We start from the raw sequence: 26,966 nt of genomic DNA on the forward strand, positions 1-26,966 counted from the left end.
AGGACGTGGATTCGATCCTTGCTCAGTTTGTGTTCTCCCTGTGTCTGCATGGGTTTCCTCCTACATTCCAAAGACATGCTGCTCAGGTTCCCCGTAGTGTATAAGTGACAGTGTGTGTGCTCCTCTGATGTATGGGTAAGTGACCCTTTTTAAGTAGTGTATCGAACAGTGTAAGTCACCTTGGTGAATAAGGTGTGTGGGCTGGTAACACTACATAGTACCCACTGTAAGTCGCTTTGGAGAAAAGCATCTAATAAATAAATGTAAATGAGCCAACATATGTTCACACATTTGTCCAAAAAGAATAATTTATTTAATACCAGTAAATATTCAACAATAACTTTCACCACTGACTTTCATATTTTATTCACTATAATCACATTATTGGGTGGCTATACAATGTAACCTATGACAGATTCAGTAAACCTCAGTAGAAAAAGTATGATACATAATACATTGACAACAAACACTTACATGGTATAAGCTGTTTAATTGTACCCTTTGTAACAAACATTACAAAAAAAAAAAAAAAAAAAAAAAAAAATTGACTGCATGCTTATGTTCAGCAGAAACAAACATCTCATGTAAATTGATGGTATTTGCTTCACACATTTGAAATGGCCACTCTGTGCCACTTCTGCCCAAAGCTGGTAGGCTACTTCTATTTATGAATTGCACAACACATTTATGCGCGGTAGATCAACGGAACCTTCAGAAAGACCTAATTTAGGTATAAAGTACTTTAGTGAATGCAAATGACTTCACCATATACTTCCATGTGAAAAATGTAGTGACTAACACCAACTGTTAACCAATAAATAGATAAAGTGATTTATAATTGTGTAAGTTCTTTTAAAGTAATAAAACATTAAGTGTACTTTTTGGAACAGTGTTAAAAATGCAAATATTTAGGGGTATCGGTGTGTCAGTTAAGAATTCATCCAGTTGGCACAACCGACTTCTTAACAAAACGTCTTTATATATATATATATATATGGTTCAGTCACTGACTGTTTATAAATAGCAAGAAATATCTTCAATGTCCTTGTTGTTCCCACAGTGCAGTTATACTATTTGCACAATTATTTTGGATCTTCAATTGTACCCTTGCTGAGGTCAGTCATTTTGGGATATTTCACTTTCTTTTGGTCAAGTTCATTCTGAGCCCACAGTAACAATTTCAGCAGCTTTGCAAGTTTTGGTGTTGACTCTCTGTTTTCATAATCTAGCACAGCTTGGTTGACCTCACTCCAAACCTAAAAAAAAAAAATAAAAAAAAAAAAATAGATGTATACATTATGAATGTACTCATTTTTATACATGTATTAACATACACATAGATAATTAAGGATTCCAGTACATTGTACATCTAACTTTAAAAAATAAATTATAGTATATTCATCCTGGAAGCAATCAGACCTATGTGTCTAGCTTAATATAGGACAAGTGGTATTTGAGCCATTAAATATTTAAAAAGGGAGATAATTCATTAATGATTAAAAATGTTTAGAAATGTGAATCCTTAAATTAGAATGAGTGGATGAAGAAATGATTGTAAAATTTAAGTCAATGTGTAATTTATTGTTTCTGACCTTTTTTTTTTTTTTTTTTTTTAATTTATTTTTTTAAAATAATCCCACTTACCTTCTGACGCTGCATCATGTTCAGCAAGTCGCCAAAGGGTGAATCCTCTGGGTTGTCAAATGCCAGCAGGGCCAATGTGCGCTCCATCTCTGTCAGACACTCGCGACTCTCCTCGCCCTGCTCCGCCAGCTGTGTCTGTGCAAACTCCAGCGCTGCCTCTGTCTCTCTCAGTCGGATTAGCTCGATCAGGTGCTGCTGCTGCAAAGACAGCAGGGCGTGAATTCAGGGAGAGGCCAGGAGTAAAAACCAGAAATGAAGTAGGTACGTTTAAGACAAAGAACACACGGTTGAACAAGTTAAAGTATGAGAGGAACTTGCAGTGATCAAGCATATTACTAAGTGCAGGGGGAAACAAAATAAAGGCACAAATATGACAAATAGTTACAAGAATAAATATTCAGTTAAACAAGAGCAAAAGGTGAATAACAAAGACAGAACTAAGGTGCAATACTCTTAGCCAGGGTCAATTTCATTTCCCCAATTTATTAACTGTTGTAAATAAAAAATAAATTAACAATAGTACAAAAATATTGATTTCTGTTAAAAGAAATCTGTAATTCCTGTTTCCTAATGAGTATTTTTAGGTTACTGATGAACATTACAATAAGGAGCCACTTTTACCTGCAGATGGAAGTACAGATAACGATTACTGTCCAGAAGTTCTGGGTGAAGACTGTTAATCAGTGCAATGGCTTCTTGAATCTGCCCTTTTAAAATCATTTCTCGGATCTTTATCCTCTCATCCAACGAATCAAGGTCCACACTAGGCTCGATACCCGATTCCATTCTGAACTTCTCCGCAGCTTCCTTAAACCCTTCTGAAGAAAAAAAAATAAAAGTGCAAGGTTTTAACTATCAATTGCATATACATTTCAAAGAAAGGCAAAAAATATTTTTGCATTTTACCTGTTACCAAATAGTTCATGATGAGTCGATTCATGTCAGCTCGCTGTATGTGTACATTATTGAGTTTTTCCATCCACTCCTCTTTTGTTATGTCCTCCGGCTTTTCAGCATAACTCATTATGAACACACTGTTGAGACAAAAAGTACAAACTGCTGCGATTCATATTCTACAACTGTTCACAAAAGTTTACTCCTAATAATATTAATTCCACCCTTTAAACCGCTTTGAGTTAACTCAAAACATAGAGTTCATTATTAGGACCATCACCTTGCAATCTTAAGGTCCTCAGTTTGGATCAGTTTGTGGCACCCTTGATGAAGGTACTTATCCTGAATTTATACCATAAGAATAACCAGCTGTGTAAACGTTTAAATCATGGTACAGTTGATTGATACTCTAAATCACTTTGGATAAACCCATCAGCTACACAGAGGTCAATCATATTGAATCCTGTTTTATGTTGAGTGTATGATACTTAGTAATAATAAAATTATAATCTATCAGTATCAAGAAAAAAAAAAAAAAGAAGGAACTACGGGAATTGTTAAAACCTTGACAAATGTTCCAGTTTAGTTTAGGTGTGTTATTTTTAATTTATGTCTAAATATCTCAATTACTTAACAGAATGTTGTAATTCCCCAACTAATAATTTAATTAGTAATCGCAAGCTTTTGACCAAGTTAAGGCAGGGTAGGAAGCCCGCAGGAGGTGGCCCTGAGAAAACGCGGTTAAGTAACACAAATCAAAACGAAGAGTTAAATGTTGTTCTTGCTGCCAGTCTTTACTATTAGAGCGCCACGTACGGACTGGGGACTCCTGGTGAATCCAGCAGTGCCGGTAGAGTCACATTCAAACGAAGGAGCAAACCACGCTGCTGCACCGCTACACTAACACTTCGCTTCAGCCGACCTGAAATGTAAGGGCGTTTACCTAAACATTACCGTGGTGCTGGCTCTCAAAGAATCTTTATCGAAGCATGTCCAGTCTATTGTTCAAAATATTATTCTGCGAATCGTTTCTAGCAGAACATACATATACTGCGTATGACACGCTCGCGCTAGAGCCGGAAACTAATTTGCTGAGGCCTCCTCACTGAGGAAAACATTGAAGCCTAAAAGTCCGACTTGAGCTACTTCGGCTTTTAAGGATTTAATTACATGATTTGCACGATAAGCACGAATAAATGGTATATGTACGCCCCCTTACGCAGAACAGCACTGGTTTATTTTCACTAGTATAAGTTATTTTAAAAATACCTGTAATTATGCTGCGTTCCTTCAGCAGCTAGAAGGAGAGCAGGGCCGCAGTGGGGAAACACCGCGATATTCCGGCATCTTCCTCATCGTAACGTGATTTCACTGGAGGACAGAAATGATTGGTCAGGAGGAACTCATAATACTATACGCGCGTGTATTGTATATTCTTGTATTGTCCGTTTGAAAAACATCATTCATTTGAAGTTTTATATCTAATTTGAGTCATTTTAGACATCTGGTAATTTTTCGACCGAGTATGATACATATTGTATGTAACAATATTGTCATCGGAATAAAAAATTATTGGTTTAGTAATTAATTCACCCAAAAAAATATTAAGTTTACTAATGTACTCCCATTTTGATTTTACACGTATAATGTGCTTGTTTGTTCATCACAATCTGCACATTCCACGTAATATAGCAAAAAAGTCAAATAAATACCCCCGAAGCGTGAAGGACAGACAAAGCAGATGAGCCCTGGCCTGCTTTAAGCGCTGCTGTGTGTCATAGTGCGACTTATGTGGTAAGCAACCGTTGCCATATTTTTTATTAACCACACTTGACAATGTATATGAAATGTATAAACTAATTAAATGAATTTACAGTCTAAAATAACTTCTGATCACTGTTTGGTAGTAAATTTGTTATACGGACACTCAAAAATACCCGTACCTTCCTATTCGGCGCTACAAATGCAACGCATAGCCGAGGACGTTGGCGCAGCACTGGCTCTCATGTGCTTAGCCTTTCCTTTCGGCGGGTGCGCGCACGTCGCCCTGCGTCTCCCCCGGCACGGGACGTAGCCGTGCAGCTCGCGCGCGCCCGTGCACAGCTTGTCCGCTGGCTGCGAGTGTGCGCCGTTTTGCCGGGGATGCAATTATAATCGAGTGTCCGTGACTGTGTCAGATTTGGGGAGTCTACCCGAGGCACTGACCAGCAAGTACGACAGAACGGTAAGGAGCGAATGATTGAAATGAAATAAAGAGCAGGAGGAATATTTCCGGCTTCCCCTTTTTTGCGGGTTCCCTGTCCTTGGATTACTGCTGACTGGCCGTGCCCGCGCCCGCCCGCCCGGTAGCACTAGCTGTCGACCCAACATGGATGCGGGGATGTGCTACGCTTCGTGCACTGCGGAGATTAGCCGCTTTAAATCCAGTCTGTCGGGCGCTGCGGAACAGCCCGGGCCGCGGTTGCTGCTGCTGCCGCCGCCGCCCTGGGACCGCTTCGCTTCTCCGCCTTAGCCACTCGTTTCGCCCGTTTCCTCCTCTCCTGCTGCTGTGCTGCTGCCTTAGTTTCCACAATCATGAGAACCAGTAGCGTCCATACGACCGCGGGCACGACAGGATTCCCACAGCGCTCCGAGTCCGAGCCGAGGTACCCGCGAAGCAAGCAAATCTCTCTGTCTTTTAATTTAAGAGAAATAAAGCAAGCAAGCTCTGCAGGGTTGCTGTGTGAGGTGACAGCCGGCAGCGGGTGGGACTCATCGCGTGAACACGTCCACGCAGCACACGGCGTGACGGTGACGAGGCCGGTTAGAAAAATATCTGCAACGTAATCGGAGAAATATTACATGATTTATAAAAAAAAAAAAAAAGAAAAAAAATCGAACTGCTCGTTTTTAGATGGTTTTCCCCCCCCTATTTGTCCGCTTTAGGCCACATGATGATATTACACAGCCAGGATGATGGGGATCATCAGAGATGCAGTAATCATGTAACATTTACTGTAATCCACAGTAAAATAACATTTAATTTGCACCCTTTTCCCCTGGAATTGCATGTTGGCACAGTTGTCTGGACCTAAAATTGGCTTTCCTCTTACTTATTTTCAATTTTGACCTGAGTGCTCTTTGTATCCTTGAAGTAAAATAAACTTAAAGCCTATGTGAAATAAGACGGTTCCAGATATGTACAGGTCTACGTAAAATAGCTAAAGGCTCTGCCAGCAGTGTATGATCACGAGTAAATTACAGTAATCAAATAGCCAATGCACCTTTTTTGAACGATTCGGTTTAGCTATTTGACACCAACTTCTTCCTGTGAGTTGGTAATGTATTCAGATCCTTCTCCAAATTTCTCAAGGTTCTGAGCCACAGAATATGTAATTTTAGGGTTAATTGTCAGTCGTTGTAATTGTGATCTGTGATTGTGTTGTAAATTACAGTAGCGGAAACACACACACACACATACAGTCTGAAACCGCTTGTCCCCGAGCGGAGTCACGGCGAACCGGAGCCTAACCCGGCAATACGGGGCACAAGGGGAGGGGACGCACCCAGGATGGGACGCCAGTCCATCGCAAGGCACCCCAAGCGGGACTCGAACCCCAGACCTGCTGGAGACCAGGACCCGGCCAAACCCAGCAGCGGAAAAATATCCCAAATTTGTCAGCAGTTCTGAAATCGAAGGTGCTCTTAGTGGAGTACAATTTATTTTAGTTTAACTGATACCCAAACCCGTGTTACTTATACTTGGGAGGCAGTGGGTAATGCAGTCACCTCATGGTTTCAGGTATGTGGTTTTGAGTTTAAACCCTTGTTTTGCTGTGTGGTGTTTGGACACAACCCCTAGTTCACATGGGTTTCCTTCTCCTATTCACAGCAGTTGAGGTGAAGGTGACTCCAGGAGTGCCCTGCGATGGCCTAATGTCCTTTCCATACTTTATATCCTATCGTTTTGGTCACTATACACGGATACGGTTTTCACAGCCGGTCGAGACAGACTGATGAGTGGAATTTAATGTTAATTTGAATTAATTTTAAGGAGGGAGTCATTTGCTGGATTAACACAGGACTTCAAACTGCAGAATCGCACAGAAAAAGGAGGATGGATGAATGGATGGATGAATGTAAGTTGTCTCTCCCCCCAAGTGAGTTGATGCATAAATCTTACCTGTTTATAGTCTCTATTTTTTTGAAGGGTGGTTTATTTCTCGATGTTAGGCAAACGTCCACATGTTGCTGTGGGTGGAGGCACCAGTGAGCATGATTCAGTCATGTTGGGCAAATGCTAAATAAAATGCAGTGCGATGATCTGTGGTGGCTTAGTGTGGGGTCTCTGCCTTCATGACATGAAATCTTCCACTGTGGTAATTTTTCCATCCAAATGGTGAGCTCTGCAGTGTCCTTTTATTGTGATTTAATGTGTTGATGCTGTAGTAATGCTTTTGTTCATTTAGCATCTTTCTTAAAGGACCCATAAACAAAGCAGTTTAATTTTCTCTTAGCAAGTAGTAATTAGAACACTGTAGGCCTATAGCAGATGAGTATGTTGTCTTCAGACAGACTTGAAGATTTAAGTTTGAAGAGAGTTCTCGCTGTCATAATCAATTATTGTTGTAGCTTTTGGTCATACCTGTAGAAATCCTGCTTCCTAAATACATATTTTTTCTTGTGTAAATATAAGTAGTATACACAGGGAACTAAATCTAAGATCTAAAGCTTGTAATGTATGAATTAAGTATATCTGCCTAGAAAATATTATGGTATCTTTTAGCTGGACTTTTTTTTTTTTTTTTTTTTGTGAGCCAGCAGTAGAACAAATGCAGTCAATTGTGTGTTGAAAATGGACAAATTAATAAAACGTTTGCTGAACATTACATTGGCAAATTAATTGAAGAATTTCAGCTGTGCTGTAATGACATGCTAGTGACCACAGAGCGGTAATGTTAGTGGTACGGGGCAGTAATGTCACACTTCATGCTCTACAAAAGCTGCAATAATTTAGTGATTGCTTCAGTTTTATTATCATAAGTGGTCTCTTGTCACTGTCTTTTTTTTTTTTTTAAAAAAAAAAAAAAAACCAGGTAGGGGGAGTCAGTAATTGTGCACTGTGTGCACAGGTGGTGATTTGCTCTAAGATGCATATATTTACACAACGCACAACAGTGCTTTTAATATGTCTGTGTGGTGTGTACAGCTGCGTTATGGGTAGTGCATTCAATGCCCCTGACTGTAACTGACATTGAACGGTGCCAGAAATCAAAACTGACATTAATAACACCGTAGGGTTCTCCCAGAGCTCTGTGTCCACTTGCTGTTCCTGCATCAGAACCGATTAAAACAGCTGCTCGGTCAGATTAATTTGGTTGGAAGAAAAGTTCAGCTCCTTCCTAAAATTAAAAGATGGCAAAATTTAATGATTTGATAGGATGGTCATTAACCTTCACAAACAAATATTTAGTACTCTCACTTTTGTTTAAAAAGTGAACACACACACACACACACACACTTTCAGAACCGCTTGTCCCATACAGGGTCGCAGGGAACCAGAGCCTAACCCGGCAACTCAGGGCGTAAGGCTGGAGGGGGAGGGGACACACCCAGGACAGGATGCCAGTCCATCGCAAGGCACCCCAAGCGGGACTCGAACCCCAGACCCACCGGAGAGCAGGACTGCGGTCCAACCCACTGCGCCACCGCACAGATGTACTCTCCTTCCTGGGTGAATGTTTACATCTTGGGAAGCGAATAACATGTAAACATGTTTTCAAAGTATGCATGTGTGTAAAACTGTTGAAAAAGGTTGTGAAAAGATACAACTTCTTAAATATAATAGACGGCTTAATTTTTCCCTATTACGTGGTCATTTCACTTTTGTAACGGCTGGGGGGAAAGTTGATGTAAGACCGCCAGTTGCATTTGCTCTTATTCAGCCAGTGGTATGTTTTTAATAGGCACAATTCGGTGCCAGTGGATCACAGTTAAAGGCGGCTGGTAGTGTAGTGGTTAGAGCTACTGCTGTTGGACCTTAAAGCTGCAGGTTTGAATCCCACCTCAAGCTGTAGCACCTTTGAGTAAGGTACTTACTCTGAATTCCTCCAGTAAAATTATCCAGTTGTACAAATGGGTGTATAATTGCAGGTAGCTTAATGTTGTAAGTCACTTTGGAGAAAAGCATCAGCTATACATGAAAATGTAATGTGTTCTATGAGGAATACCCTGCTTTTGAATGACATGGATGTATCCGTACACATCAGCTTTTCATACTTTCTTCCTCCGTGGAAGCTTTATTTTGTCCTCTGCTTGTCATGCTTTGTGCGGCCAGGAATAGGAATTGGAGGTTTTGTTATGTGTACATCTGCACCTACAATGGCTGTGGAGAACCGTATTGCGTGATTTTTGATTTTCACACATAATTAGCACTCGTGAAATGAATAGAGCACTTCCTCCATTAGCTTTGTCATTGTGCCTCGATTTTTTTTTTTTTTTTTTTTTTTTTTTTTTTTTTTTTTTTTTTTTGTTCCTTCATGAATGCGTACACAACTGCGTGGTTTAGAAAGGACCTTCCGCTGCTGGTTTGGATTGCTTTTTTGAATCTCGCAGCGAGGACCTTGGTGTAGCCGGCTCTCGAATTAAATCGGCAAATAGAAGGCCTCGCTCTGTTACGCATCTCCTGGCACACACGGTTACTGATCATTACACGCAGTTTTTGGAATTCTAGCAACATGTCAGTATGGTGTACCTGCAGGTTTGGCTGTGTATTTCCTAGTGCCCTATTTGGTTCTGATCCTCTGTCCAAACGAGGGCAATGCGTTCCTCTGTTGTTCTACCTGTCCAGCTCATGCTGTACTTGTTAGAGATGAAAGTAAAATTGTGGTTCCATTTTTGATGACACCAAATGGGTTTTGGCTTTCTTGCCTTAATTTTCTTGCCTGTTAAAAACAAAGTCAAGGTGAGGTTTTTTTTTTTTTTTTTTTTTTTTTTTTTTTAAAAAAGATATGCTTTTTTCCCCATGGTAGGCAATAATACTGTAAAATAGACATTTGTGCTACTACCTAAATTTTCATAATGAGAGTTAGCTCGTATGTGACCGTAAATAGGGGAACGATCTCAGTATAATCTGAGACTTATACATGATTTTGTTCCCAAGAAGTTTACATTTTACATCACTGAGCAAAATCACCACCATGGATGTTGTGTAAGCACTAAAGTGCCAACAACACATCTGTATGGATTTTGTAGGTAAAGCTCTCTTAAAATAAATAAATAAATACACCTCAAAGGCTCTTTCAAGAGTCGCTAACCTGAAACTGAGATCTGTTTGTTCCATTGTTTTTGCGTTCTTTTACATGTTCTCTTAGAAAAGCACTGACGCAGCTTTTCTTTTAAAATGCAACTTCATGTCTTTATGGCATAAATACAAAATATTTCTATAAAATGAGATCAAACTTACGAAAAAGGTGAACTTGGATAATGAGATTTTCAACCAATTCCCGGTAACACAGCTGAAAATGCTGCCATTACCTAATTTCTCTTGAAATATACTAATATTTCAAGAAAAAAGTGTGATGGTAACTGGTGTATGAACTTGTTTTGTTTTGAGTGGTCTGCCCAAACTCTATTTTTTCCATAAACCCTGTTCTTTTTATTGCACGATGTTCTGACATTCATGGTTTTACTGTAACACTTGTATCACGTTATAGCAGAAACGACAAACGGGTAAGGAAATGGAATTACAAAGGATCCCGTAAGCGTATACATTTGATCTTGGTCTTTACATCGCAAATAAACTGTTGAAGTGTTGTAGTTCATCTGTAAACAGATGATGTACATGGTGCAGTCAGTAAGTTGTAAGACAAGCCATTATGGCAGTGCTGTGTTTTGTGAGTCATCAGCACATATGGCACATCAGCATGACAGAAGCCAGTGTAAGAATTGATTGTTCAACAAATGGTATTTAGGCTTATTTATATAGGATAAGACAAGTAGTACAGAAGAGAAGTGATGACAGCTGGATTGACATCATTGTCAGAACTGATGACAGCTAGCTGAGATGGCTCACTTTGCAAGGAGAGACTTTCATACATACATATTTACACTTTTTAACTTGTTTTACCATCGTGTGCATGTGTCGGAGAACACGTTTCCGCAAAGTAGCTAGCTTGCTATTCAATTTCTGTATTCTGTTGCCTAGTTATGTTACCCCTCCGAGGACAGATTGTTGTCTCTACCTTATGTTATGTGGAATTCAGAATAAATCAACATTGAAGAAAAGCGTTTAACGAATCCTTAAAGCTAAAATCTTTTTTCATAGGTTGTTCTTGGCTTATTCAGTAGTTTCATTATCAGTTTGTATGTTTTCAAGATTCTTTGAGCTTTGATCATCCCTAAAATATGTGCCAACTTTACACAAGTTATAGACATGATTTATGTAATATCCATGTATTGCTCTACAACCCTTTTGGATTTGCTGTAACACTGATATTCTAACGCTAAGATCTATTACTGGAGAAGCTTAACCCAAAGAGAAAATGGAAAGAACTGTTATTTAGAGTCTGCAGAGTCCTGTGCACAGATGCAGGACTTCAGGAAACCAAGTAACCTATATTTAGGTCATAGGCTTAAATTTTGGAATTTAACATTGTTGCTTTATGATTTTCTGTAATTTGCTTAAGTACAAATTGTTTGTTCACCTTACACTTTCTTAAGACTTAAATAAATCTTAAGCCAAAATTTTCCTACTGGTTAACAGTTGTTGTTAGTCAGAAATGTAATTAAGGTAGAAATAAAATTGACATAGTGTCAAATGCTGGAAAATGTTAAGTTGTTTCAAATAAACAAAGGATGACTATCATAAACCCTTTGAATACTAAAATAACTGAGCCAAGATTTAACATACTTCAGTGCTGGTTGACCACCCTTGTGAAATTTTCAGCATTTCCTCGAGCACAAGAAAACATGCTGGTGTAAGCAGTCCTCTGAAAGTGTTGGAAAATCACGGGAACTGTGATTGGTCTGTATTGATTTGCAGGACATTGCATAAGCTAAAGCTGACATTCATTTAGCCTCTGTGTCTAAACCTGTATATCCCAGCAACTTAGCATCCAAAATTTATGACCATGGTTTTGTCTCCCTTGCACATTTTGTGTTCCTGTTAGTCTCCATAGCACAACCCATGGTCTTGACAGAAGCATTGGACAGATCCTTGCCATTGATGGGTCCAATGGCAGCTCCCTGTAACTCCGTTCATCTCTACCCAAAGTACGTTAAGTAGCTTTTGCCAGACTGCTTCAGCTTGCACTCTACCAACTGACACGTTTGGAAGTGTTGGCATGTCACAAGACATTGGGTTTCAATGGGAGGCAATCCATTCAGTAAACAAGAAGCAGCTCATGTGAGAAGCCCATCATTCCAGCTCATTAGTCAGGGTTTTTTTTTTTTTTTTTTTTTTTTTTTTTAATTTATTTAAATTAATGAGCTAACTTCTGGCTGAAGCAAAGGCTTACAAAAATGAAGGCCCTGTGGGACTGGAACTCATACTTGGACCAGTAAGGTTGCATGTTGGCCACACAATGTTTGTGCATTATACTGCAATACGTGTTTTGATCATAATTTTCTTTTTTAAAAAAAAAAAAAAAAAAGCATTTGTTAAAGGAAGTGATTAGTATATTGCTTATCTATTCAGTTACCCATCTTACAATGTAAATATTTTCATTTAAAGATTTTTTTTTTCTATTCTCTATGGCCTGTAAGATTTAAAATATGTATGGTATACAGTATAGCTTACTATTAGCAAATTGTACTTATGACATATTAGATATGTAAATAAATATTAAGTTCTTTTAACACTGCAGAAATATTTCCAGAGAGTCTAATATTACTTAGAGGTGAAAGAAAGACTCAATTCCATCCTTGGCCTTTCCTGGCTTTGTGTCTGTCTCCATTGATGGGTAAAGAGTGGTTCCGCCCCTCTACTGCAGCCTTTATGAAACCAGTACTTTGAAAACAAGGCCGGGAATGGAAATGAACCAGCTTTTTCTTATTGACCTGTCAGAACAATGATACAGTAGACAGTCATGTATGATGTGCCATTCATTGCACTAATCTCCATTTGCTACCAGTCCACTGCACTGCACTGCACTCAAAGGAATCATAAAGTGGGTGACCCCTTTGGCATCGTATGTCAAGTGTGTAAAACTCAGAAAAGTTGCGTGGCGTGCTCGCCTAAGCCCTCACAATGGGCAAGGCAAGTTGTAGACATCTTGGAGAAGGGCATTGCGCTTTCAGACATGTGCCACTTAACGGTGATTCACTTACCTGATCAGATCTAGAGATGTCATCTTTAGTTATTTATGCATTCATTTTCACTAACCACTTGACCAGTGCAGTGTTACGGTTTTTCTAGAGCCTATTCTAGAAGCGTGGTGTGTGATGCTGAGTAAATCTTGGACGGGTAACCTGTCCATCACAGGACAAACGTGCACATTCATTCTCATCCACATGAGAGCCACCAGTTCACATGTGTTTCAACTGTGGGAAGAAACCAGAGCACCAAGGGTGAAACTATGTGAATATAGGAGGAAGATGCAAACTCCACACAAATTAAGCTAGATTTTAATCCGTGTCCAAACCCATGTACCACAAGCTGTGAGGCTATGTCGCCTTTTACCGTAATTGTCATATTTGTTATGATGCTGTCAAATATGGGTCGTATATGGTTTAATGTAGCATGGGCAAATACCATTGTGTATGTTCTTTTTATTATCATTATTGCAGTGGCCCATTAGGTTTATATTGCTGGGTGTAAAAGAGTGCTTTGACACATTTACACCCACAACTGGTCCAACGAAATTCATCTAAAGATTTTTATGTTTGAAAACTGCAGCTTTGAAAGGATTTTAGGGAAGGTGTATCAATGGATTTTGTGTCTGTGTTAAATTGGGGCTATGCTGAAAAAAATGTTATTGGCATTATCATTAACCTGGAAAGGAAGCAGTTCTTTACAGAATATCAGTTTGGTTGTTATTTTATCCTTTTGCATAAATGTTTTCTGACATCTGTACACTTTAAACACATAGTACTGGCCCTTTATTTTTGTGTGCTTCTGTACTAGTATTTATACTCAGTTAATGTTATTTATTCTGTGTATACTATTTGTTTGTCTGTAAATACTGGAGGCACCTAAAACCACAGAAAATTCCTTGTGTGTGTCAGCACACTGGCTGATAAAACTCACTGTGATTCTGATTCTACCAAAGTCTGTATTCTAGTGCATCTTAAACAGTGTTAGGGAACTAGTGATGATATTGAGATTAAATCACAGATGTGATTCAGAGACAAATCAATCAGAATTTACCCTTGATCAATACCTCTCTAATGAGCTCTTGCATCACTTGATTGCACTGAAACATTTAGTACTCTGCTATTCATTGATGCTGCATGCTGGTGTCTTCGTTGCCATGAGGTGCAGACATATCTGAATACAGTACAATACAGTTTGCTATATAGCACCCTGTCCTGAAGACAGACTCAGAGCCTACTCTCTGGCTTACAAATGAGGCAAAAGACAAGCCAACATATTCAAAGCATGCTTACATAAAACTAAAATATACTCAAATAACAGGAACGAAAATAAAAAATGATTCTTCGGTAAAGATGGCATAATAGTGTCATTAAATGAACTCTACTGTAGCTGTAAGTGGGGCATCCAGTGCAAGATGTGAAAACCGATGCTGGCCTTGCACTTGCGCGGGTCATCCGCTTCAGCGCTTTCATAGTTGTTCTGAATTAAACTTTGCGGAATGATTTCCTTTGTCAAATGTCACAATTGCTTGCCCGACATTCGTTTCGCAATATCGGAGGTGTCGACAAAGCTGACAAATGTTTGCAAATTGCAGATGGATTCTTGAAATTTACTGGAGGTCTAGCCCACAGATTTTACCTCCACATCCCAAAAAACAAATATCATGTAATAAATGGTCAAGCCTGTTGAGTTCAGCCTGCAGTTTAGTAAATTCAGCAATGTTTGTTGGAGCGTCACGCACATGTTACGCAAACATGAACGATTAATCCCTTGCTTGAGGGTACATGGCTTGTTTTCATTCAAACGGGTGTTATTTAGACTTGGCAATTTATTCGCATGTTCAACACTGAAATTTAAGTTCTTTGGGTCTGGAAATGTGTCGGGTATTTGCACATATTTCTGTACTTACCTGCTTCCTAGTTTTGCTGGATGGCTACAGTGTAAAGGTTGACACTCCGGGATGATGCAGTGAAGGTGAGGTGGATCACCACTACCCAAGGAGATTATCCCAGCCCCCACTAGTGCCTCGCTGCTATGTGTGGAACTAGCTGATGACACACAGTGCGGGTGTTGTGATGAGCTCCACTTCTCGGAGGACGGAGTCATAACGCTGAAATAGTTCGTAAGCATCTCCTCAGGGTACCAGCGGCGATGCTGTGCTACATCTCACCGGCCACTCGGTCTACGCTCTTGCCAAATGGATGTATTTCTACTGTGCGCCCAGCGATAGTGTTTTCAAAGGAAGTGCAGGAGCCAGAGTCTGCAAAAGTGCTCTTAGCTGCAGAATCTTGTAGGGGACCCCCCCCGACTGTGCCATCTCCGCTGGGTGGAGGGGCAGATGCGTCATCCTAAGGAGGGTGTGACAGGGACAGGCAGGTGAAGGCTGCCCAGCTTTGTACTACTGATGTCCAAGGGGAACCCTAAGCATCGCTTGCATCACACAGCTCCTGTTATTACTTCATCACCTATCTGACACTATACAAAGTGTCCTGGTTACGTAGTTGAATATTCTACTGGAATAATAGAGATGAAGCACCTTGTCCTAGCATTTTATAGAAGAGAAACTCCTGCGACTTGAATTTGCATGTTATATTATACTGTCCTTAGTCAATATTCAGTGTTCCCTCCCAAGTAACTTTTCATATCATGGTGATTAATATACACAATTATAAAGTAGTCCTAGCATGTACAAAAATAATCTTCTTGATTTCCAGCCTTCAATCTAAAGCAGCACGCACAATTATGATGAATGTTTTACAAGTTAATGTAGCATGTTGTTTTCCTATAGCCGTTTTTAGACATTCACCTTAACCAAGAGCACGGCTGAAGGGACTCTCTCGGATTTTAAACATTCCTTAAACTCTGCATCGGCTGCCTGTTCCTCCGTGACAGGATTTCTTTGCTCCCACCTTGCACCTCTGTCCCAGGGCCATCGCTGGCGATTCGCGGTACAAAAAAAATGCAGGAACCACCATTGAGGTCAAATTGCAGCGACTGACATGGTTTCCTATTTGTCGAGGGAGCTTCATTGAAATTGAGAGGGTGGAGGACAGACTGAGAATAGTCCCACCCACTCAGGTTCTGGACCACAAATGACCATGGCCATCTGGCCTGGATTTGCACGTCTTGCTCCTTGTCAGAGCACGCTGCCCTGCCAATGGCCGCACTTCCCAGGAAAATTGCGTGTGATTTTGGTAGTCTTTGAGAAGAAAATCCCTCAACCCCCCTCCCCATCTGCTGTGACTGACTTCATGTTGGAATTGGGGGGGGGGGGGCAGACATTTTCAACCAGTCCTGAAACATTACTTTCCATTAATACGTAAAGGCAAAGGCTAACTTTTTTTCAGTGGGGGAGAAAAACAGAAAACCTGTAGATTATTTTTCACGGTACAGTACAGGACGAGGGAGAAAAAGAGATTGTTGTGGAAGATTTCGCTGGTCCATATGGTGCAGTGAGGGTGGGGGAAGGCAGCTGTGGGGGTGCTGGGCCTGCAATGCAGGGCTTTGTTGCTCAGAGAAACTCCATTAGTAATCAGGCTTAATGAGGCTCTGGGCCAGCTCCAGGCTGGTGTCGACTTGGAGAAGATGATGGCGTGGTGACGGTAATAAAATGTAGATGTTCGCAAAGGCGCACGCATATTGTGTATACTTTATTGCTGTCATCTCCAGGTCCACAAGCCTACCGCTATACATTTTGCAGTTGAAAGTATTTTTAGAGGGCCTGGATATGAAGAGCAAGCCATAAGTCTGACTTTGTGTATTGAACTTCCATACCTTACACTAGTGCACAGATTTCTGGGCTATGTTTCTGTGCAAAGACTGCGAAATGCGTGAAAGAATTGCCTTGGAGATTTACGATAAGCACGCTAAGCTGTCAATGGTCACTTCATCTGCCCTTATAAGGCTATCTAGTTAGTCTCTGAGTTCTAAGGGTTGCGATTGGTCAGCCCAAATGAAGCTGTGTCTTTGATTGGTTAGTCAGCCTGCACTGTGATTGGCCAGGCACCGGACCACAAGGTGGCATGTGTTGCAAGTGCCATTTGTTCTTATGTCTAATCAGCAGATGTTGCCTTGGGTTTACTTTGGCGAGGCCACGCGCTTCTTCAGCACAAAAATAAACCTGTCTCGTACCCGTCGACTTGGAAGTCACGCTAATCTGTTAATTTTCACTGACAGGCCGGCCGATTAGTCAGAGCGATAGTGTCGCACACTCTCACCTGAATGGCGGCTGTCGCAAAAAACTAGTCATTTTAGTTGATTAATGCTGTACTCGTATCCATATTTTTTCGATTATTTTAGTGTTTTCTTTTTACATAGACTATAGATACATGGTAATGGGGTTTATTTTTTAATGAACTTGGCTCCACACTTCTATGTGGGGTGTATATATAATTCACACAGCTGCAGTTGTAGGAGAGGGAGTATGAAAGCGCACACCTTTGTGCCTGGTTTTGGTTCTCTACTGCACGCGCTGCTCGGCAATCCAGAACCAGCTAAGACCTGCTTCTTATACGTACCGTTTCCTGCCGTGATGATAACGATAACATCTGACTGCCTGGATCTTTTCCTCGATGTGGATATATATTTTTGCGCCATTGTAACATTAAAAGCATGTTTCGCAGTTTATAGCCAGTGTTCTTAGCGCTTGCTCTGTGTGTGTTTTGGTAAAGGCAAAAGAGAGAGAAGCCTTTGGCCTTTCGCAACTTTGCCGAATCTTGAAAGTGACCGTTCCCCTTGACCGTTGAAAGTCCTGAATGTGCTCCACAGAACAGCGAGGGCGTGAGTCATCATGACTGAACAACAGAGGCAGCGCTCGCTCTCCACGTCGGGGGAGACCCTGTACCGCGTGCTGGGCGTCGACAAGAATGCCACTACGGAGGACATCAAGAAATCGTACAGGTGAGCCGTGCGCCGGATGCATCGTGTCCCGAGGGGTTTGCGTTGAGTCCACGAACGTGTTGTAGCACAGTTGTCTGCACGCTCATATTCACAGTTTTATGCTTAGTGGCAAGTTGTCACTGGGCTTCTGATACACTGGCTTCTTACAAACACAGGGCTGGAGCACTGATAAGTCATTCAGTAAAAGGTTAATAATACGCATGTCCCTCAAGTTGTTATTGGTTTTACATTTATTCACTTTTATCCAGAGCGACTTACAATGGGTACTATGTAGTGTTGCTATAGCCCACACACCTTACTCACCAAGGTGACTTACCCTGCTAGACACATTACTTGCACTGGGTCACTCATCCAGACATCAGTGAAACACACACTCAGTGTCTCTCACTAGTGAGTGAGTGGATGGTTACGTCTGTTATGCTAGCTATAGTAAATAGAAAAGTCAAGCTTTTTTCCTTAATTTGGAGTAACATCTGCTGTAATTCTAATTTTCAACCTTTAAAAAATTAAAATGCGGTTCAGTGTTGACTGCTGACCAATTCTTCCCCTTCGCAGTGCAACGTTTCATATTCTCACTAATTTTCAACCTTTAATTCCCACTTTCATCACCTCGGAAGCAAGTGAATTAAGGTGGTCTCACACTCCTGTTTGGTGTGCTTTACTATCTGTTCACTTGGGGGGTAAATGCAGGTCATCATCATTCCAATATATTTTACAAAAGAGATGCAGAGATGAAAATCTGGAATTATTGTTGAAATTAATACAGCCTTTCGTAATTCAAGAAGAAAATGTAAGTCGGTTCAACTAATATTATAGCAAAATTACATAGTATTACACAGTGTTATATTTGAAATGTGTGTGTTTGTGTGCAAGTCAGTGGCCAATTCTCAACTTGAAAAAGAGCACAAGAGCCATGACTTTTGCTGTCTGATGTTAAGACAATTTGAATAGACAATAAAAGATGTTGACTACTTGTTTTTTTTCCCAGTCTTGTGAGGTGGGAAATGCTTTGTGTCTTTGGTTATTTGGCCCCTTTTGGGGCAGCTGGTAGCATAGAGGTTAGTGCTGCTGGCTTTGGACCAATGGTTGCAGGTTCGAATCCCACTTCCATCTATTGTACCCTGAAGCAAGGTACTTGCTGTAAATTGCTCCAGTAAAATTACCTAGCTGAGTAAGTAATTGTTGGTAGCGTAGGAGTGTCAGTTGCTTTGGAGAAAAGCATTGACTTAAATGAATAAATGTAAATGTGATGAACCGCATGCCCTTTCTTATATTTTGTGTATTTTGCAAGGTTACTTTGTGCTGAAAGCCGCAAGAGGGCAGCAGTGTGCTGCTGCAATTCAGTTGCACCTGTCATACTTGATTTCCTGTGCCAGAAACAAATAAGACAGTTGACCCATAAAGGCTAGGCTGAGACAAGGCACCGCTTTACAGTCAGTATTTTCACAAGCTCGGGTGTCGCTTTGTCACCTGCACATATCATGATTGTATGAAGGGACTGGGACCTGTCTGTTTCATGTCTTCAGGAAACTTGCGCTTAAATTTCACCCTGACAAGAACCCAGACAACCCAGAAGCAGCTGATAAGTTCAAGGAGATCAACAATGCCCATGCTATACTCAACGACCCCACCAAGCGCAACATCTACGACAAGTATGGCTCCCTGGGCCTCTACGTGGCCGAACAGTTTGGCGAGGAGAACGTCAACACCTACTTTGTCCTCTCCAGCTGGTGGGCCAAGGTGAGACAGGTGGTGTGCTGATTCTGGCTTCTTGGCCTGATGGTCTAATATAAGAGCTGGGGTGCCATGCATTCCCTCCTTAATTCTGTAATATTTTGCCTGCTGTAGTAGTAAGCAAAAGACACCGTGGTTTTGGTTGTGGTATTGCTGCTTAAATTAATGTCAAATACTACGTGGTCCGTGGACATATGCATCCCTGTCCTCAGTATGTCTAAGCCGCCACTTCTCTTAATACACTCTCAGGCGCTGTTTGTATTCTGCGGCCTTGCCACTGGCTGCTACTTCTGCTGCTGTCTGTGCTGCTGCTGTAACTGCTGCTGTGGGAAGTGCAAACCACGGCCCCCCATGGACCAGGAGCCTGAGTTCTACGTATCCCCTGAGGACCTCGAGGCTCAGCTGCAGTCTGACGAAAGAGGTAGGCAAGGAATGTCCTCCTACTATGTGTACATTTTACGGGCAGGGTGTGCCTTTCTGATAAGTATGGTGCAGGTCACTTAAATGTACTTTGGAAATGAATCATATCTAAGGATTAAAGGTGTAGAGAAAGGAAGAGGAAAGCAGTGAAAAGGACACAAAACTCTTAGACACTTTTCTGTGAAGAACTTAGTGTTAAGCTAGTGTTTTACCCATTTCTACGGCAAGGTGATCTTTACTGGATTTATTTGTGGTAAGTCTCTAGCTCAAGGGTACTACCGCAGGATTAGGATTTAAACCTATCTTCTCTTAAGTGCAAGGCAGTGGCGCTAATCTTGGTCACCTCTTGCTCTGTTTGGTGGTTCAGGGTTAGTGGGAATGTTACTAAAGTTTTAGAATTATCTGAGCAGAATATTCAGGTGGTCATTTGTACTTACCCTGTCCGGTTAGTTCAGAAACTTACTTTTTTTGTGTGTTGCATGAACTGAAAACTTGGACATCGCACAGCAGTGTTGCAGAGTATGTTGCCCATACCCCCTATGACAGGGATCTGGGTTTGACACCCTGCATGCCACACTTGCCATCTGTACACACAGTCATGGCATGTTCTCTTGAATGAAACTCTCTTCAAAATGTTTTTGTTTATCTGCATACTTGTCTTTACATATATCTGAGATTTTTCCAACAACAAGCACCTAAATCCAGTCCTGATGCTGGGGGCTGTGTGGTGTTAGTGTGTAGTGCTGATGTCTCAGAGTACCTGGGCTGTGAGTGGACCTGGGTTTGATCCCTGCTCAGTCTGTGTGGAGATTGCATGTTCTCCCTGTGTTGAAGTGGCTTTCTTCTGGGTGTTCAAGTTTTCTCCCACACTCCAAAGACCTGTTTGGGACCAGTGGCCCTAGTTGCCCAAGTTGCCCAATGCTGTGTCTGTGTGTGTGTGAATGAGTGAGTGTGTTGCATTGCTCTGCTGTACAAATGTGTGAATGATTGGAGAGTTTAGTGCGGTGTATCTGGCATTTTGAGCACCCATAGAAAAGGGTGTCAGCTAAATAGATAGTAATGAGTGCGAGTCACTTTGGGGAAAATTGTTTGCTGAGTGAATGAGCAGCTTCAGCTGTAGATTAAGACCACCGCAGTGTACCACAACGCCATAGGAGGTCTTTTATACCAGTGGCCATCAATTTGTATAACTCTTCCCCCTTCTGTAGGGAGTAAAGTGGTAACATTGAGACATTGAGTATAGTTGTATAACTATTATGTGCAATATCATTACTTCTTTCAACATTACTAGCAATATAACCATCCAATATCATGTGCAATTGTTTTAAATTTTAATATAATGTAATATAAGGTGTAATATCATGTGCTGTGTCGCTTTCTTACTTTTTTGTGTACTTTTTTTACTTTTATATTTAATTGTTGCGGTTAATCTGTTTGAGCAATCTCCTTCACAAGAATTTCCTTCGGGATGAATAAAGTTCTATTTTATCTTAATGAATATAAATGTAATCGTCCTACCGATTAATTGGTTAGCAGTTACCTCTGAGATGCAGTTTCTCCTGAATGATGGACCTTCTGATGTGTGCACAGTCACTGGATAATGCAGTATGACTCGTATTCGTTTTGTACATTTTTATGTCATGTATTTGATTTCAGTCTTCTGACTGGTCTGATGCATGTCTTCCATGTTTACATTGCACACTGTACACTTTATACATGCACGTAATTTTTCTTGCATTTGCACTAATAGTAAATTTGTAATTTACGCCTTGTCATCTTTCCTCATGTCCTTATTTATGTCATAGGCTGCTGGGAGGTTTCACAGAGTAAGAGTTTCATTGTATGGTGTAACAGACTGTTTACTGTACATATGACAAACTCTTGAATTTGCGGCTAGACATTTTAATTTGTTTGCATGTCTTGCAGAGGGTGGAGAGCCCATCGTGATGCAGCCTTCATCAGCCACAGAGACCACCCAGCTGACGGCTGACAGCCACACCAGCTACCGAACGGACACGGGCTTCAACTAAAGCTCCTGGCCACCTCCCTGCCCCCTGCACTTTCCGAGAACCCAGGTGAGGCGGGAGAGGGCGGAGGAGTCCAAAAGAAGCGAAAAGGCCATTTCAACAACAAATGGGGAGCACGCCGGGCGGCCCAGAGGGACTACGATGGGAAACGAACTGAACTCTCACAAACATCTTTTGTCATGAAAGTACCAGATATCAGCATTTGTTTAGAAAGAGGAAAATGCGCTTCTGTTTCTTTGGCCTTTGTACCTCCCCTCTTCCAGAACTTCATTCCCAGCATCCTCTGAAGGTCCCTTCAAATGGTTCATCTTGTGGCATATAGTGTTTAAAACAGGTTTTTTTTTTTAGTAGTTGTTAGTATAATTCTGTTTGTTCATGTGTGCACAGTATACGTTCATATAACTGTATATTTATATATGTCACATATACAAGCACACAGAAAAGTGTGTTTTATTTGGACTACGGTCGATACCATGTGTATATCCAGCAATTGGATAATCAGTTTCTCATTGCAGAACCCAGGAGAACGCCACCAAACATTTCATGGGATCCAACTGCTTTGGAGCCCATTTTTCTGTTGTTCTTCTGCAGGCCTTGGGCAGCCCCACCACCCTGCACCACACCAAAAAAAAAACACAAAAGCAAACATCATCTTCAGTCCATCACTGCAGTACGTTTCCTCACATAATTGCTTAGTTCATTTCCCATCTGGACCAGTCTGGAAATACTTTGTGTTCATGGTAATGCACACGTGAGATTTTCATAAAGTCTTCAGAAGCCCTTATTCAGTGATTGGCTGTTAACATTCCGTTTAACATTAGTTTGTGCGGTTGTCCTACAGCTCCTGTTTAGAGAGATGCTTTTTGCAAGCTGCTGAAGATTTGCTTCTTTAAAAAGAGAACTGCCGAGGTCTGTTTGAGTCGCTGTAGCATTCGTTAGAAGCCACATCCCTAGTTTTAGTTCCTTTTGTCTATGCAAAACGCGCAGTGTGCATCATACCTGTACGAGTTTCGTTTTATAATGTCATAGACATTCACTGAATTTTGTGCGTTCGAAAAAACTGAGTGGACATTTTGGTAATAGTAGAAAAACAAAGTGGTACCCCAAATAATCATTATCAAAAGTCTTGTTCTTTATGGGGATATTTATTAACATTTTGTTAGTCCAGTTAATATCCCTTTTCGATTTCAAGAGGTTTTTAAAGTGTGACCTTTCCTTCATACAGTCCAGCCTTTGGGATTTTTCTTTTTTCCGAGAAAAGTTTAACACACACGTCACATGTACTACATATTTGCTGTATTTGAACAGGTCGGTGGGGCACTTATGCTACTCTACGTATGAATCTAGAGGCCGTAGTAACACTGACAGACTGCTGTATGGCATGCCTTCTTCACAGTGACACGGGCAAAGGGATTATAACCTTTATTATTTATGCCCACTTAATTGTTCTATACCTCATTGCTTTATTACTCAAGTCATTTTTGGTAGGCTAGATTCCATGTTTTATATTTCTTCAGGGTTATCACACTCAGAACAGGTTTTTTTTTTTTTCTTTCCATTCTTGCCTTCTGCCCTTAAATGCTGAGCTGCAGAAACTTCCTAGTCACTCATGGTTTAAGCCAGATTTGCACTTAACCTTAAACAGCCCTTGCTTTGCTATCCCCCCCCGTTTCCTACTGTTGATTGACACAGCTGTAGGGATGCTGTGTTTTTTTTTTTTATGTTGGTAATGTGTGGATGCTGTGCTGTGATTAGAAGGTGCAGTAGATGGACACAAAGGGAATCTTCATATCAAAGGTTGAGCACCAGTCTAGGAACCAAACGAAAAGCTCTCTATAACATAAACATGGCAAAATTGGTCACCATTGGTGGGGGAAATTGCACCTGGGTTGGAAAACTACCACTGAACAAAGACCACAGTCAAATAGCTGATATCCGAGTTGAAAAAGTACAAATGGGAAAGACTGTACAATGCAGACTTTTTGTGGTGCTCAACAAAATTATATACTGCATTGTGACATCCTACTGTAATCAGTCACACCCGTTTTAGATAATGACGCATTGACATATGATTTCTGTCACCATTTTTTAGTATGACTTGTGAAAAGTGAATGCCATGGATAAGCCCGTTTTAACTGGTAACGTGAGGTCAGATGTATTGTTTTGCTGATTTGAATATAGCCCCCACTTTACACCTTTCTGACTTGAGAGATATTACTTTAATTCCCTTTATACCAAGATTTTGTGTGAAACACTGGATAATGACTATCAGGCACTGAACTGGCAAATGAGTACGTTTGTCTACTTTTATGCAGTCCATCTTTCTGCTTGTTCTGAGCCATTCTCCCTTGTCTAAGGGGATGCCCTGTAGATTTCCTACAGTCTCAAGAAACAATGCAAGTCCCCCCACCCAACCCCCATTCATGGATGTGGCCCCTGCTACAACATTGACATTCTGGGAAACGCGATCAAGGGCACTCATAGTTTGCTTCAGAGTCCGTGAAAATGGAGAACTATTAAGGGATGCAACCGTAAAGGGTTAAGCCTTTAAAAGTATACAGGGCTTCATAGCTCAGATTTGACTTTCACGATTAACACAGCTTTTAAATGTGCTTTGGTCTGTATTAGTTTTAGAATAAAGCATGGCTGTGGTCCCCCCATATATGACTTAAGAGGCCAACCTGAGTCAATGTAGTTTTATGAAGTGGGATTCGCACAAAACTGTCATCTATTAATAGATTAACCTATTCTATTAAAAGAAAGCTACATGTTGGTAAGCAAGACATCTAGTCTATAGAAGTCATTACACTTTTGAGGCTGGTGTGATGTGATCAGGTAGGAATAGTCAATTAAATATTGTGCTTAGTCACAGTTCTCTACAGTAAATGTAATATTTCTGGCTGTGTAACTTTGCAGATGCTTTATACTGTAGTCCTCTGCTTACACTGGTCTATACAATCTGCAGGCCTGTATACAGGTTAGCGTTGGACAATTTAAACATGTCAAGTTACTACTGAACCATGGTTGCTTGCACTGGTTTTTATACATTTCAAATTGTGTAGCTTTTATCATCCACTGTTTAGAGGCATCGTTAGATGGTTGTGAAAGAGTACCTTTCTTTTTGTTAAATCTTTTTAAGCTAAATTGTTGAAGGCACTACTATTAATGAAGGTAAATCAAAGTAGTCACTGGTTAGGTACCAGTTGTAATGTATTTTCTGTAATTTGACAAAGACAAATCAGTGGGTGTCTTTTGATTCCCAGAAAACAGTCGAGCTGATTCGAAAGCGTCAGCTGAAGTAATCTTAAAATTATTTTTTAAATCATCATTGATGGTACCGGAAGTTGAAATGGTTTTGTTTTAATTATGTCCTGCTTTAATTAGTATGTTGAAAGCACCTGCAAAAGCTGGAAGGTGGCTCTAATATTGTTTCCCCTTGTTTGATTTTGGCCCTGTTGTTTGGGCCATGCATTTTCCAAAAGTACGTTTGAGAACATCAGTATGTATCTTGGTCCTGCTAAAACAGCATGGTGTCTTCAGCTGCTCTCTGTGGAACAGTTCTTTTAGGAGGATTCTCTTTGTGAAGTATCATTACTGGATGTTTGTGCATCTGAGAGCTCCCAGCACTTTGCATGATGTGTTTTGTGCTGAGAAAGGATCCACGCTCACACATCACCTGTCCTTGAAGCAGACTGCCTCCATATTCGTTCTTCTTTTGTTGTTGCCAGAGGTAGTAGAGGTTTGCGTGATATGGGGGGGGTGACATTCACATTATGTACATTATGATTTGTCTTTGTTTATTCGTAGTTTACATGTTCATTTGTTTTTCTTGGAATACATGTGATTAGTGAATGGGTTTTAGCAGTTTAATCGTGGTCCTCGACCAATACGCACGTAAACATTGTATCAGTATTAATATTCAACAATTCAGATGTGAGCCATCATAGATTATGAATCATTGCAATGACTATTTTTGTTCTTGTCTTTGGCATGGAGCTGTGACATCTGATTGGCTGATCAGGCTAATAATAGCTGGAATCATACATTCGGATGGATAGCTACATCACAAACATTACATGCACGCATAAAGTACGACAATGCAACGTAGGCATTAAATTTTTCCATGGGAAAATTTGAAAAAAAGGATTGTATCTTTTCAGTTTTGATTTAATTTTCTTGCCTAAAAATGCGGAGGAGAAAAAGTTTCCAGAACAAGGAATGATATAAATTTAGACGCTGCCAAAAATTGTATGTTGATTTCCAATTCATTTCAAGAATTTTTATGCCAAGAAGTTATTACAATTCTTGAGTGCGCCCTCACTCTTTTCTGTCCTTGATCTGGTTGATGGTGTTATTTGTGGTCATTGACAATGGAAAATCTATCCCAAAACCTCAATACTTGCTGTGGCTTTTTTGAGATGTTGGAAAATGCAAATATTTGAGTGAATGCAACGTGTATTCAAAGTTGTGTTGAAAAATTTAAGAAATGTTCTATTACAATCTTTAAACAAAATATATAGTGCATAGTGATAGTTATGATGCGTTATTTATTTTATTTTTATGTTTTTAATAAATGACTAGTTTCAATTGTATGTAATTAGATGTGGCCATTAAACAAGGTGTAACACAAGACTTAAAGGTTGAGGTCTCATGTACATACAGTACACGTGGATATATTGAATACTAAACTAGTTTTATGTTTTAGCATGTTTATTTACTGTGTGTCCAAAAGAACATGGGTAATTATCTGATTTGCTGTTGTAAAATAAATGTTTCTGAGGCTTAATCGCTTCTCTCTGTGTGTTCTTTAAATCTTTTCCGAGTTATTAGTTGGATTTGATGAGCTGTTAATTGTATGCAGGACAGAAGTTCCAACAAGTTCCAATAATTTTACTTTTTTATGATAGTTATAAAGAGTATTAAATGTAAAGTTTATAGTCAATACTTCTGTATGAATTTATTAATTGGTTTTACGGAAAACCTTCATGTGTTTTACCTTGACTTGTAGCAAAAGAATTCTTAAATTTAAACATTTATGAAGTTAGAGATTTCAC

General features: G+C 40.3%; 2 protein-coding genes across 7 annotated transcripts; one reads left to right on the forward strand and one right to left on the reverse strand.

Moving 5' to 3' along the window:
- Positions 1–263: 263 nt before the first annotated feature.
- LOC108937012 (glucose-induced degradation protein 8-B homolog) lies at positions 264–4,560 on the reverse strand. 3 transcript variants are annotated; one of them, XM_018756747.2, is made up of 6 exons: positions 4,482–4,560; positions 3,808–3,909; positions 2,551–2,678; positions 2,266–2,462; positions 1,645–1,839; positions 264–1,256 (listed from the first exon to the last, which is right to left on the reverse strand). In XM_018756747.2, exons 3-6 carry the CDS (start codon positions 2,666–2,668, stop codon positions 1,083–1,085), a joined length of 684 nt encoding a protein of 227 aa, XP_018612263.1. In that variant the 5' UTR covers positions 2,669–2,678; positions 3,808–3,909; positions 4,482–4,560; the 3' UTR covers positions 264–1,082. The 3 variants fall into 3 exon arrangements, with proteins under 3 accessions (XP_018612263.1, XP_018612260.1, XP_018612261.1); XM_018756744.2 differs by having other exon boundaries at positions 1,645–1,842; XM_018756745.2 differs by lacking the exon at positions 3,808–3,909 and having other exon boundaries at positions 1,645–1,842; positions 4,482–4,516.
- On the forward strand, positions 3,250–26,698 carry LOC108937013 (dnaJ homolog subfamily C member 5-like). 4 transcript variants are annotated; one of them, XM_018756750.2, is made up of 5 exons: positions 3,250–3,467; positions 17,600–17,731; positions 19,258–19,471; positions 19,715–19,886; positions 21,812–26,698. In XM_018756750.2, the coding sequence occupies exons 2-5, from the start codon at positions 17,622–17,624 to the stop codon at positions 21,913–21,915; spliced, it is 600 nt and encodes a 199-aa protein (XP_018612266.1). In that variant the 5' UTR covers positions 3,250–3,467; positions 17,600–17,621; the 3' UTR covers positions 21,916–26,698. The 4 variants fall into 4 exon arrangements, with proteins under 4 accessions (XP_018612266.1, XP_018612265.1, XP_018612264.1 ...); XM_018756749.2 differs by lacking the exon at positions 3,250–3,467 and adding an exon at positions 4,260–4,332; XM_018756748.2 differs by lacking the exon at positions 3,250–3,467 and adding an exon at positions 4,604–4,762.
- Positions 26,699–26,966: the final 268 nt, after the last annotated feature.

Source organism: Scleropages formosus, chromosome 2 (assembly GCF_900964775.1).
Source record: "Scleropages formosus chromosome 2, fSclFor1.1, whole genome shotgun sequence".
Classification (NCBI taxonomy): Eukaryota; Metazoa; Chordata; class Actinopteri; order Osteoglossiformes; family Osteoglossidae; genus Scleropages; species Scleropages formosus.

Excerpts from the sequence above, each read along its gene's own strand:
- LOC108937012 (XM_018756744.2), bottom strand. The coding sequence starts at position 2,668 with ATGAGTTATGCTGAAAAGCCGGAGGACATAACAAAAGAGGAGTGGATG. Across the intron at positions 2,463-2,550 it reads CATGAACTATTTGGTAACAG|AAGGGTTTAAGGAAGCTGCG; the intron begins GTAAAATGCAAA and ends TTTTTTCTTCAG. Across the intron at positions 1,843-2,265 it reads ATCTGTACTTCCATCTGCAG|CAGCAGCACCTGATCGAGCT; the intron begins GTAAAAGTGGCT and ends CTGTCTTTGCAG.
- LOC108937013 (XM_018756750.2), top strand. The coding sequence starts at position 17,622 with ATGACTGAACAACAGAGGCAGCGCTCGCTCTCCACGTCGGGGGAGACC. Across the intron at positions 17,732-19,257 it reads GACATCAAGAAATCGTACAG|GAAACTTGCGCTTAAATTTC; the intron begins GTGAGCCGTGCG and ends TCATGTCTTCAG. Across the intron at positions 19,472-19,714 it reads TCTCCAGCTGGTGGGCCAAG|GCGCTGTTTGTATTCTGCGG; the intron begins GTGAGACAGGTG and ends ATACACTCTCAG.